This window comes from Anser cygnoides, chromosome 10, assembly GCF_040182565.1.
Source record: "Anser cygnoides isolate HZ-2024a breed goose chromosome 10, Taihu_goose_T2T_genome, whole genome shotgun sequence".
Classification (NCBI taxonomy): Eukaryota; Metazoa; Chordata; class Aves; order Anseriformes; family Anatidae; genus Anser; species Anser cygnoides.
The window spans coordinates 2512576-2526910 of record NC_089882.1 but is presented as its reverse complement, the minus strand read 5'-3'; the positions used below and the strand labels follow the sequence as shown (position 1 = coordinate 2526910).

General features: G+C 40.0%; 1 protein-coding gene across 22 annotated transcripts in view; it reads right to left on the bottom strand.

Moving 5' to 3' along the window:
• TMCC1 (transmembrane and coiled-coil domain family 1) overlaps positions 1-14335 on the bottom strand; it is a 152808-nt gene that overhangs the window by 64202 nt on the left and 74271 nt on the right. For 17 of the 22 annotated variants that reach the window (XM_067002936.1, XM_067002933.1, XM_067002931.1 and 14 more), the window contains one exon: positions 11339-12050. The exons of 4 other annotated variants lie outside the window; for them this stretch is intronic. In XM_067002936.1, coding sequence (XP_066859037.1) covers positions 11339-11884 — 546 coding nt within the window. In that variant the 5' untranslated portion in view covers positions 11885-12050. The remainder of the gene's footprint in view (positions 1-11338; positions 12051-14335) is intronic. One more of the 22 variants, XM_067002939.1, reaches the window with a different exon arrangement.

Below are 14335 nucleotides of genomic sequence, written 5' to 3'. Positions count from 1 at the left end.
CTCAGTAACCCTTGATTTTTTTTCAATATGCCTCTCATTTAGATCATCTACAACTTTTTACTTGCACTCCAAATTCAGTTTTCAGTACTTTTTGTTGTTATTACCATTATGTAGGATGAGCAGAAATGTTATACCTGGAAGTCAGATCAATACTTTATAAACATCAACCTGCGCCATCCCTGGCGGTGCGCGAGGATGGGACCTGGATGGGGCTTTGGGCAGCCCGGTCTGGTGGGAGGTGTCCCTGCCCATGGCAGGGGTTGGAACCAGGTGGGCTTTGAGGTCCCTTCCGACCCCATCCATTCTATGGTTTTACGATTAAGTGATTAGGTAGATATCTTACTGACAGCCTTTACGGAAGGACCGGTTGGAGTAGCCAACACGAGAGAAATTTTCTTACAGCAGAAAGTTTGGAAGATAAGAATCTCATGTATTCAAACACGCACATTTTCAGGATGAACCCACTGTATTTATGTAGAATTCTAAACAAAATAAAGATACGTATACATGCTAAATTTGTTGCTGTCAGGCTATGGTTTTCTGCATGCAACAGGGCATAAATTGCTTTAGGAAAATAAAATTAGATTCAAGAAAGGTGTTTAAATAATTTTATTTTTAAAGCTAAACTCGTTTCATAATCATTTCTATTTAATAGTAAAACTAAATATTTTCTGAAAAGACAACTATCAACCATTGCATGCAAAATACACACTATTTCCAAAAGCTGATTTAATAGCGCGAATCAATTCACTTTCAGCATGAATGAAGTTTATATACAGATTTTCAGAAAAGTCATAGCTCCCTCTATTGAATAAAGCGATAAAGTGTTGATGCTATGCAAATATTCTCCACAGACACTGGGGGAACCTCATAAACAGTTTTTTTTAAAAATTATTATTTATTTTTAACATTCCACTCCTGTTTAAGAGGTAACATGAGGGATGACACCCTGCACAGAGGAGAAATTTTATCTGCATTCTACCAAATCATATTTTTTCCTATAAAAGCCCTTCACATATAATGGTCACTAAAATACTCTGATATAAAGATGTCATTCCCATCTAAAGAAAATCTCAACGCAAAAATAACCAAGTATACAGAAAATGTTAATGACTGAGCAAAAAACAGAAACCTACTACCCTTACACTTCGGTGCCTTGGCCATTAGGTGCTGCTTTTTCCATTACAATTTCTTTGCTTCACTCACAAAGTACAAAACTGCTAATCGAGGCTTCCTTGTCCACTTTATTGTGGGCTGTCTTACTTTGGCTACGACACATGTCCTGCACACATCCAGTACTGACAAAAACTGGGACATGTACATAATATTGCTTGGATTTTTCTTTTTTTTTTTTTTTTTAAATCTGGAAGTCAAAATCACTTCAAGTTAAAAGAAAAACTCCTGAGTTAAAAGAAAAACTCCCGAGTCCTGACTAAGTATCAACTTCACACTGAAACTGAACTGAGTTTAATTCCGTACTGCAAACCAGAAGTTCTTACTGTGAAGTTCAGGAACACTGTTGGCAATATACGTTATAAGCTCGTGCTGCAAAGCACAAGTAGGAATTAACCAGCTCTTGTGATCCACCTCTTCTGCAAGCAGATTACCGAACCCATCTTCCTGCAAAACTAGAAATCTAAAAGCCCAGAGAATGGATCTGAACTCTGTCAAGACAAAAATCAGCAACTCTGTCACAGCAGCAATCTGTCACAACTGGAGATCAACATGTCAAACTCTTCAGTTACCAATCCTTTCATAAAGAGATTTTCACAGTCAAGTTGCGACAGCATGCTCTAGACTCAGGCCTGGCCCTGGCACTGACATACAGCAGCTTCAGGAAAGAGTCACACACCTGTCTCAACTACATTTTTGCAAACATCTCTCTAAGCTCATGAGCTGACAATCCTTCCGCCTGCACACACCACCTTTTAAGGAAATGTTCACAGTTTATGGAAATGAGTGGAAAGTCATTCATTTTTTCCTGCTTTCTGTACTTCTCTCCTTTTCTTTTAGGGAATTTGGTATGCATTAAATCGAACTTTAGTTGCCAAACCATACAACTTACTAACAGTTTTATTTCTATAGCAATTACTACGGAGTAGAATTATACCATATCAGCAGTAGAATAAATCCAAGTCAGACTTTGCCCTTTAGACAAGGTAAGACTGAGGCCTATTATAACCTGGTGCCATGGAATAAATTGTAGTTTTCTTTTAAATGATGCTATAGTGCAAGTCCTATTTAACAGAGTAGTAAGTCTGTCTTCATAAATGCTTCACAGAATTTTGAGACATTTATACCTACTGTGGTCAGGTGTCTTTTCACAACTTTTTGATCCAAGACAGCTGAAAATATAAGGCACACCAAGATTTGGAGCCCATACCTCAGACCTTTTGAGGAATTTTACTAGACCTCAACTATACTAGCAAAAAATTTAAACAGACTGAAAAGGTCGGCTATTGCGTATCTGTAGTACACATGTAGCAAGCAGCTGAAATGGGTTCGTATCAGTACTTTACACAATTACACAAAACATAAATACATATCGGCACAGTTTATACGTATCATTGCAGACACTGTCTATCAGGCTCCCAGCTTAGACTCTGCCCACGTCCACAAAACTTATGTTACTATGGCTTTCGTAATGTGTTTGTGGAGTAAGAGTTTCACCAGGATGACATAACTGTGAGCTAAGAGTATGATAACATCTGTAATTACAGTTCCACTAAATTTCTTGTTGTGTAGACATGCCTTGCAAAGAGCACTTTTCCCTTTTTTTTTTTGCACCCTGGACTGTCAAGAGCAAGGAGCTTCCCTGGCATCTGTGGATGCAGGCTTCTGGACTGCTAGGGGAAGGAAAGTCTCCCTAACTCAAAAACGTCAGTGGACCTTAAAAAACAAAAAGAAAAAACAAAAACGCCTGGGCATAAGAATCGTGTCTACAATTCTCAGCTGAAAAAAAAAACAAAACCTATCTTTTCACAAATCGGACATAGAAAAGTACTGGAAGTTGGAAATGGAAGAAAAAATAGTCAGGATTGGAAAACTTCAAAATTAAGAGCATATACAGCAAAAAAGTTGCAAAAGATAGGTTTGAAAGGAATCTTTAGAACTCTGAGGATCTACAGCTTTCCTCCGTGACTCCAAGAGGAAAATCATGAAGAAAACTACAGATAGCTGCCACTTTTCAAAATTACAGACAACATTCATAAATAACCCTGTAACACTGTGCAGTATAGGCAAAAGTCACTGTACGTAGTCAGTCAGGATGTACACAGAGCTGCACACCAATGAAGAAAGAGAAAGGTGTGTGTGAAAGCATACATATGAAAAAGTCCCCAGAGTGTATCCTAGGGTGAAGATGAAGAAACTACCGACCTGAACATCAAATACCTAGTGGCAAAGGGCTCCAGATGTTGCCATCTCGATGCAATACCCACTGCCAGAATGAGACTGCCAACTGTAGGACCCAGAGGAGCAATGAAGGGGGAGCACAACCCAAGGAGAAGGGTTATAAACTAGGAAATGCATATACAACAATTGTAACAGCGTTATTTTTTTCCTGTGAGAAATCTGGACTAATAATGATTAAACTCTTAAGATCTCAATTATACTAGAATTAAATTCTTGGCTGTCCTAGCATATTAGTAAGTTTCCTCTTCGCCCGTAAACAAGACTTCGAGTGTAACACCACTGGCGCTTCACAAAGGTTACTGTTACCAGGCAGGGAAATGCAGCGCCTGGTACCGCGCGGTCTCTTAAAGCAAGTACGCAACTGAAGAGCCATTTCTGAGCTTGTGAAACAACCCTCAGCCTGCTCTTGGCCTATCGCTCTGCAATTAAGCCATTACAGTGACCTGTTGGTATCTTATCTTGTTGTGAGACGCAACAAAAATGCAAGCCTACCCCTGAAAAAAGCCTCAGTATTGACTTGTGGCTTTTCAGCTGGGGAAGGAGGAAAAAAGCAGCCGCTGTCACGGGCTCGGGCTGCATTAGTCACGCTTTCATATGCTGCACACAGCTGTTGAATCAGATCTTCCGGAAGCCCAGACCTGTACCTCCAGGTGTTTGCAGTACTAGTTTTAAGAGAGAGAATAAATTACTGAGGAAGTAATATCTTATGTACTATTTCCAGAAGGGCTTGTGACTAACCTCATCCATTTATATGACAAATATTATTTTCATTATAAAAGCAGTGCTTCAGGGGAAAGCAACAGAATGTTTCACTCAGGATCCGTTATGATAAAATTCCAAAAACGTTTACCACCTACACATGTTGAATGAGAGCAAACATTAAGTATGATGTTAAGAAGACTACTTATTATTTTGGGAAATGGACTAAGTCATCTTTTACACATCTCAGACATTGTTAATAGCCACAGTAACTTTTCCACACAGCTTTAATGACATTAAAAATGCAATCTTCCGCCTTTTAAAAGGCGGTTGTCCCAGGAACATTGCATTGCATTTAGGACAAATGAGTTTGTGAAAAAGGTTTCTGGCAGACAAATAAATCACTGCTTTAAAAGACTATTTACAGTCAGAGAGAAAGTGTTCATGCAGTCTCCTACACCTCTGCTACGTACACGGAAGTGGTGGCTCAGCTGAATATGCTACCTTGTTTACATTAACACAATTCATAAATCAGCACCAGTACTTGAAAAGGGTCATTAGAAAGTAACTAAGAAAAGCGACCTTACTGTTAGTAGGTTTTCATTTGACACTCACAAGGTCAATACTATCACTGGAAAATATTGAGGAGCCTACAAACTAAGGACTGGGAATTGCTATTGCAGAAGCACATGCAGACATTTTTATTTATTTTTAAATATGGATAGTAACAGAATATAGATTTAAGTTGATAAACAATATCTAAAGATATTTGAAATATTTACAAAAACTGATTACCAAAACAGAAAACAGGATGAGGACACAAAGTTCCATGAGAACACAGCAGAACTAAGTGAATGGTGCCTTGGAGAGCTGCCATATGGGTATCTCACTGAAGGAATGCAAATTAAAGTGCTGGCACGAGCACTGACAACCTTTGAAGTTGCTGTTTTCAGGGTTTACTTCATTTTATATCTTCAGCAACTCCTCTCAAGCAAAACTGTTAAGAAGTTCAGTGATCTTAATACCTAATAACCAGCAGTCGTAGCTCTCTATCACAGAGTCCCAGAGGAGGTGGGCAGGGACCTCTGGGTACCTCTGGTCCTCCCCTGCCACAGCAAGGCCACCCTGAGCAGGGTGCCCAGGCCCTCGTCCAGGGGGCTTCTGAAGATCTCCAAAGAGGGAGAGCCCACAGCTTCTCTGGGTGACCTGACCCACTGCTCCATCACCCACACCGGGAAAAAGTCTTTCCTGATGTTCAGAGGGATTCTCCTGAGCTCCAGTCTGTGCCGACTGCCTCTTGTCCTGGTGCCGGGCACCACTGAGAAGAGCCTGGCTGTCATCCTTGCGCCCTGCCTTCAGGTGATAATGGGCATGGACGAGATCCCCCTGAGCCTCGTCTTCTCCGGGCTGAGCAGTCCCGGCTTTCTCAGCACTTCCTCACATGTGAGGTACTACAGACCCTTCACCACCTTTGGGGCCCTTTGACAGACTCTCTCCAGTATGTCCACGTCTCTTGTCCTGAGGAGCCCAGAACTGGACCCAACACTCCCGCTGTGGCCTCTCCAGTGCTGAGCAGAGGGGCAGGATCACACCCCTCGACCTGCTGCCGATACTCTGCCTGACGCAGTGCAGGATAACACGAGCCTTCTTTGCGGCAAGGACACGCCGCTGCCCCAGGTTCACCCTGGTGTCTGCCAGGATCCCCAGGTCTTTTTCTGCAGAGCTGCTGTCCAGCTGTTCAGTCCCCAGGATATCATTTCAATTTGAGGAGATCGAGTATTACATGGTCAATATTGGTTCAACCTTTTTTGCCACTACTTCTGTAACCGTGAGGCAAAGAAACTGTAACCTGGAAGAGTTCAGGCCTATAGAGACAAAAACTGTAAATTCCACTGAGAAATTTGATGCTAAATGAAATCAGGTCTGTCTATCTTCCTACCAATACCAGAATGTATCAGCTAAGGACTTCCACCATTCCAAAACAATTCACTGTATAGAAAACCTTGATTCCTGAATGAATAAGCTGACCTCACTATCTCTCCCTAACACCAATGCTTAGAGTTTAAGAAGACAAGCACTCCCATATAAGGATCTCAGTGGTTAAAATGAAAACTGTGTTGTACATTTTTAAGAATTTCTATTTCAATAAGACTTTTTTTGTTTTGTTTTTCCCATAACCCTAACAACGCCAAAAGGCTTCGTTATTCACGTTTAGATGTCTACAGAAGAATAATGTTTCTACAAGTGTATAGGTCTCTTGGACTTCTTTCAATTAAAGAGAATAAAATTTCCTCCACTTTTCTGTTAAGTCATTTTAACCTCTTAATAATTTTATTTCTCTGATACTCCTCCCACATCCCACTGCTACCTATTTGCTCATCTACTGGCTGTTTACTATACTTCTGCTACACACACTGTTTATCAAACCTAACAAAAAGATGACTGCTAAAATATATTTGTTATCCAGATACAGCGTCAACATTTCAAACTTTAAACAGGAAGAGAGAACTCACTGAGGGTGGAAGGGCAGGGAGGCAGATGAACTGGGTGCTACAACTTCACCGGTGTTCTGAGGGAAAGACCTGCTCAGCTCTATACGGCACCACCTGCATGGAGGCCACTCAGCAGTGCACGTATAGTTGTCATCTGAAAGTGCCCAAAGTACTTCCACTCCTACCAAAATTATGGTAGAGCTTCAGGGTAAAATTTGCCTTTGTTGTTGACTGTTCACTCCCATATGTTTTTCTGCTAGCTGCAAAACTAAGCAGATGAAGAACATCATTCAGAAATCCCTGTCTCTCTCAAAGCAAGTATCACCCTTCAGGGCAGCAAGAGCCAGAACCAGTTTCAGAGACATTGGCAGCACAACACCACAATGGCTGAGCATTGTCTTCACCTTCACGACACTGATAAAGTTCAAGTGGACACAATTTCTCACCAAACTGCTACTACTACTTTTATATCTCTGGAACCTGAACATTGTTCTGTTTGTTCATGTCACGGTCATGTAACTTGCTAGCCAACAAAAAGCTCGGAAAGTACTGTGAAACAAGACGACACCCATGCAATCTCAGTCATTTCCAAACCACCAAAATCCTGATTTCTCAGCTCAGTGAGCTGAGAACCTTTACAGGGAGATTTATGCAAAAATATTTAAATTTACAGTGCTTGAAATACAAGACCAAATGAAGAGTCTCAGTAAGACTTTAATTATTACATTATTTCCCATGCCATGCCAGTCTCATTTCTCATTTTCTTTACAAAGCCTGACAACAAGCAGCAGGATTATTACACATGCAAATGTATGCAAATGAGGTGTCCAAACAAATCCAGTCCTTGGTTTTGGGATAACATTTTGCCCTTCTATTTCAACAAATATCAAAAGAACAGAGAAGAGAACACTGAGCTAAAAATACTTTGTGTGGAGAGGATTACTAAGAATTTACTTTCCCTTATGCCACAAGCATTCAGTGTCCTTAATTCCCACTGGGAGTAGGGGATCTCAGCATCACACAGGATTGGGCTCATCCAGTACTCATTCTGGAGAACCATGTAAACATGAGTTAACACTTACAAAAGCAATCTCTTTGAAAGCAAAGTTAAAAAAAGTTTATCTGAAATACATCTCTGCTTTGTTCTCTATCAGACTATCCCAACTCTTGATAAAAACCTGAACAGCTGCCCCAGACTTAACCTTGTTCTTCTCAGAAACTAGTGCTGCAAAGATACAGAACAGATGTTCTTATGCTTTTGTTTGCATAGTAAGAGAATCTCTTCTAAATTACATCAAAATACTGCAAAGGCAATTAAACTGCCCGTTCAGTTCAAGCAACAGCAATAATAGAGTAAATGCTTCAGTCTGACCTGATAACCCAAGGAACTTGCTACCTCACAGAGTCCTGACTGTGTTCAAGGGGACGTATTTGCAAAGCAAATAAGCAATACTCTTCTCTCCAAAACTTTGCAGTATCCACACACACATGAAGTGTACGGTGATAATAAATAACACAAACCAACCAAACAAAAAACCCTCTTGGGTTAATGAAACAATACTTTGAGAAGATTAACCTCCTAAGCTTCCTGGTAGTGTATTTAGTGTGGGGGATGTGATGAGGTTATAAGCATGAAAAGGAAAGTATAGGTGTATATAATCAGGAGACAGCTGAAAGCTGACCCTGCCACATGAAATAAACAGGCTGGAGAAAGAGGAAGCTCCTAGAAAAGAAAGAATGAAGCCTAACAAGGAACCTGTGGCACTCCAGAATAAAATAATAAAAAAATAATAACCGTATTTTTCAGAACGTGTTAGGAAACAATCCAAATTACAGCAGAGGAAGTGGAGGACTCCGGTTCAGGAGGATGAGGTACTGAGTCCCAAAGCAGCATGTGTGCTCTGGATCATGTGATAGAGGCTATCCTGAAGTGCACTACTTCCTTCCCACAGCTTTTCTCAGCCTTGCATCAAAAGGTCCTCACACTACACGTACTTAACACAGAGATACAAAGGAAAACGAGAACATTGCCAAAACAGCTGAACAGCTCTCTTGCCCATATACAAAGAGATTGCAGCTGCCACTTTCTTGCAATATTGGTTTATAAGCAAGCAAGCTACATTTAAAAACACCAAGTACATCAGATTTTCCAATTTGATTTTCCAAAGATTTTTAGAAGATTAATTTCCATTCAGCCACTGATGACACTTGTTCTCCTGAAAACCTTCAGGTCACAGTCCAGGGACCGTGCTGCAGATGCAGTGCAGAGATGTTAGTTTGTTGCTCCAACAGTCTCACCGTCAGACCCCTTTTCTCCCCACTATTTCCATCAGTTTGTTATCGCAAAGGAAAACCCCCTAGGACAGAACCTAAATTTGGATCAGTTCAGGCATGAACGCTACACAAAGGCTCTCCACCAGACTGAAAAGCATCAGGCAAAGGTGTATTTACCCAAAGCAAGGCAGCTTTTCCTTGCTTATATCACTTTAGACCCGTAGAATACATCATCTTCATTGACCACCAGAAAAATACTAAAAAGATACTAAAAAGGAGCTGGTAATTCATTAACCTCTACAGAGACATCTGGTTATGGAGATCTCTCAGAAGTTTAGTGCCCAGAGCAGTCTTTTTCCTCACATGCATTTAATGTCTTTCAGACTTCAGTCCCCTCCTTTCTCTTTTAACTAAGGAGGAAAGAAAGCCTCAGCAGCTCCTTTTCTTCAAGTCATAGGGCATACCCGCTGAGGACATGGCAAACAGCAGCGAGAATCACTCCAGCATCCACCTCTTTGTGAATTCGACTGCTTGGTTAAGTAGCAGATGAGCTACTGTTCCCAGAAAATGTTTCTCAATCAGAAGAGCAGTTACCACAGCTGTTTCTCAGGAATCAAAGGCCATATCTGTTAAAAATTAACCCTAAGGTTGTTCTTAAGCATAGCAGGTGTTATAGCAGAATGCAGTTACCATCGGATTAAAAGCTTTCATTTTTCCAGTCACCCCTGCTGTGTGACCCAATTCATCCAGGCCAGCGGTTTCTAAACTTTGTGCACCCCATCACTAAAACATTTTGAGCACAGACGTGTATTTATAAATTCTGCACATTTCCCATTGTACTAATATATTAAGTATATTATAAAACACACCTAGAAATAGAAATTAAAAAGGGATGAGAAAAACACTTTAAAAATTATTTAATAGTACAAGTGGTTTTTTTGTTTTGTTTCTTGTTTTTTTTTTTTTTTTTTTTTTTTACAACCCAACCCACACTCCACATTACAGACCACTGATCTAGGTGAAGGTGTTAGTATTTCATCAGACCAGTTGATAGAATTGGGAGAAAGGACAAATGACTCCAGGTGTTTTCCCAGGCATGTGATCTTGCCTACCGAATATTCTTAGGCCTGTTCAATTTCCCTGCTCATGAAGTAAGAGAGCTACCTACAGTTTTAAACCAGCAAACCAAATACCAGCTGTCATGCTTCGTAGACTCAAATTGCTGGATTTGGGTACAAACTTGGAAAATTATTGGCTTTCCGCAAAATTCATCTGAAACAAAGATCATGAGGTCACTCAAATTACAAAAGAGAGCCAGTAAGCAAATAAAATTGAAGATAATAAGACGGCTCTTTTTGATACCGTTCAATTGCAAACTTAGCCCATCCCAGGAGAGTGTACGCTTTTCCCAATTATTACTATTTCTGTTCTTTTAATTTCTGGCAGGAACAAAAACATCAAATAGAGGCAGGCTCTTTCAGTGCTCCTTCCAAGAGGAATCTTTACCCAGCTGATAGATCACAATTATAAACCAGAATGTTTAACGTCTTTCAAGATTCATCTCTGTCAAAAAAATCATAGGAGATGAAGCAGCTAAGGGATGGCATTTTCTGAACTTACGGTTTATGATATTGCTATAGTGAATTGATTCTGCATCTGCTTTGCTTCATTCTCTTTATTATTCTTTAATAAAGATCTTATGAACCAGAAATCCATTTCACAGTTCCTCCTAGCTTTAGGAGCACATCAGCAAAATTGGTCTGAGAAAGAAGAAATGTTAAGACAAACAGTACTCCTTGATATCATCAATAAACTGATACACATAGCTTCACAAAGAACATGTCACAGAATGCAGACTCTCCTCTCAGAGAAGGATTTTCTGCACACACTAGACAAACTAAAAATGACAGCAGCGATCCCATCATAGCACAGTAGCCAGGTTGATCTAAATCAGATTCAGCTGGCCAGGCACTGTTGCTGGGATGCATGTTGCGGTCAGCATTCCCAGAGCATCTCAACAGCCTAAATGATCCACAGCTCCATTCGCTCAAACTGGAATTCCTCACTTTTATAAAATACACAATATAACAAGAAGGGATGAAAAGAGACATACAAGTACAAATTTTTGTTGCAGGCAATAAGTAACAGCTGCTAACAAGGACTAATCTCACTGCTGCTCTTTCCAACATCCTTTGCTTGATGGTGATGCACCATCTGATCAACCTAACGTGCTTCAAAAGTAGTTCTTATTTCAGTGATCAAATACATCTCAAATAAGCCACCTGCCATGTGAGAAAATGACTAATGCATCTTTTAAGCTCTTTGCTTCATCACATAAGATTTTGAACACAGTAGCATTAGCATTTGCTGAAAAACTTGCTTTTAAAAAGAAGATTCAGAAGTCTTAAGAAAACATACAAGGAGATGATAAAGACCAAAGGTAAATCTGAGTAACTTACTGCTGCTGCTGCGGCCTCCTCTCCACCTACATAGAGGGAAGAAGCAATCTCCATCACAGACAAGTTCGTGGGAGCATCTGTAGTAGATGATGATCTGGGCCGACCTGATTGAATATCTTGGGCAGACCTCCTGTTGATCTGTGGACTTCCTTTTGGAGGGTCCGTCTTGCCCCGCCTGCTGTGCAGGCTTGTCCCTCTCTTCATTTTAGGTGGTACTCTGATCTGCTGAAGCACTCGGTTCAGAGCTGTGGGGTGGGTGGAGACACCATCAATTTCAGCACAGGAGTTTTGGCTTTCCAAATCCATGTCAGCCTCCAGATCAGCCTGAGCTTGCTGAACATCATGTGGAGAAACAGACGACCTCCTGCGCTGATGCTGGAAAAGGTGCTTCAAGCCTTGACCAATCACATTAATGTTCTCCAAAGCATTATGGGTTATTTTGGATAATTTTTGCTCTGATTCATGCTGTTTTTTGGTCTCTTGATCTTGGGATTTGCCTCCAGGATCAGGGTCATCACAGAACTGTTCACTGCCAGAGGGCTCCATTGATGACACCCAACAGGTTTATTTGACTATTCATACATGAGTATGTCCCCTGTCTTTAAAAGGCTTGTGTTTGTTTTAAAAATGCCAAGATTGTCAGCCAATTAGGTGTGCAATTGCTTCAAGAGTGACTACACATGCAGCTGTGCCACGGTGATCTCATGCTTATCTAATGTTAAACAAAAGAGCCATTATTATAAATCCATGCAGAAAGTAGTGGGTTAAAAAATCCAACATACAAAACATGCCACTAACAAAACAAAATTTATCAGTTTTCCAAGCATTCCTCAATCCTCGTATTAGTTGCATCTAGGCTGTATGCAGAAGCCAAAGCTTGTATGAGACAACTCATTTATTGCCTAAGGGAAGAAGCACAGCACAAAGGGAAGCAAGAAAGGTTAAAAAAAAAAAGGCTGTTCAAAAGGGGGGAAAAGCAAGGGGTAACCAGTAGGGGTTTTTTTGTTGTTGTTTGTTAAGAACAAAGCTCATAATATCTAACAGAACATGAGGTTAAACGTCTCTATAGAGCATGTTAGTCTCTTCGTCAGAATTAATTTTGATCCTTACCAAAGGTCTGATCTTTCATGCTTCAAATGTAACGTCTGCTCTGCCTACCTGATTTTCCTGAAGAGAGCCTAACTCAACTATACTTAATATATGCAAGAAAACAGTTATGCATCTCCAAGCAGTAAGAAACGCCTTATTACGGCCAGCATCTACTGATGGCACTGGAAACTAGATACGAAAGTTTGTCTTCATGCACGAAGAGGCAAGTGAAACGACTTCAATTGGCATAGTCTTGTTCAAAATTCCCAGAGAAAACAAAAATGTCTTAAGCAGATTAAGTAACCCATCTGAACGGGGGGAGGGAGCAGCACCATACATGTGTAGCTCAGCCTCTGACACAGGAAAAAAAACCAGCTTTGCTCCAGAAGATCTCAACCTCACCTCTCATATCAGCTGGGGTTTGACAGCAGTTGGTTATACTACATTGCAACTGAGAACTTACATAGCAACGCGCTACTGGAGAAGTACAGCAAAGGAATGAGGAAGGAAGGAAGGACACAGTATCTGAAAGAGTTTCACATCAGCACCATGAGATCACATGCTCGGAAGCTGATCATTGTTTTCTTGCAGGAAAATGCTTTGATTAGGTTTCTATAAATATAGAAACCAGACCAGAGAGGTCTACCTCAATCTTGGCAAAAGGCAGCCTGTGCTTTAAAAACCATTTTATTTGAAATACAACATGTTTAGGATTTGAGAGCATTCATTTTTAACTTAAAACAGCTGCAGAAACATAGTGCACTGAAGTTACGATTAAGAGAGCTCTCGATTTTGTGCATCTGAAACCTGACAAAACGGGTTACAGATATTCCAAAACTGCTTTCCAAGCTGGCATCCAAACATATCAAAAGAGCTGCCTCACACTCCCATTTTTTTTTTCAAGTGTCATTGCTATAAGCTGGAGGCAAGATGAAATTCAGTACTTACAGAAAGCATAACACTAAAATCATACCGTATTTTAGCTGAATACTTTGAAAACATAATCATTGAGATAAAATATATTGCCAGTTTAATCAATAAACCACTAAATGCAAAGTAATAAACCACATCCCAGAAAAAGTATCTGCCCATACTCACGCAGAAAATATGGCAGAATGAAACCAATTATTATTTTAAACATACTCAAAACTTCCTTGAAATGCCTTTACGATTATCATCCTTGGACTTTTGAGCTCTATCTTTATTTCTTAACATTGCTTTTACTTTTTTTCTAATTAAACAGTTTCTCAGAAAGCTGAACTGCAGGTTCCTACTCAATTTACATTTTGAGGAGAAAAAGGCAAAACTCAATTTTCCTTTTCATCCAAAAGACAAACAGTCAATGAAAAAGACTTATTGGCTAAAAACCAAGAGTCCCAACATTATTTGGTATGTAAAATACGAATTTGACAGTTGACCCATAACTGCCTTTTTCATTTTAACTAATTCCCTCAGCATTCGTTTTTCAGTCAGGACTCACTGAAGAGCTGTAGTTCAGAACAAAAATGCCTAACATATTCCCTAACCAGCATCTTTACCACCCACTTTGTGTTGTCTATCCAAATTACCGATGATAATAACGTTGATCTAAAATAACATCATTTCAGTCTAACTGGAGTTCCAGGCATTCATGATCTGCTGGAATCCACTAGCCACTTAAATTTGTCCTGCTTCAATTTACAAACTCACCTGAAACAGATCAGCCTAGTTAATTCACAAACAAGTCACTACTATGACTGCATATTCTGTGACTGATTTCCGAAATTACACTGACTTGCATCTTTAAAATGCTCCTACAGGAGCTTTGCGGTCATCTGTCCATATTTCCATATGATAAATCTGTTACGAGCCTGATAAGAACTTTTCAAACCACACTTTTGGTATGAAGATACTTAAAACTACTTATTT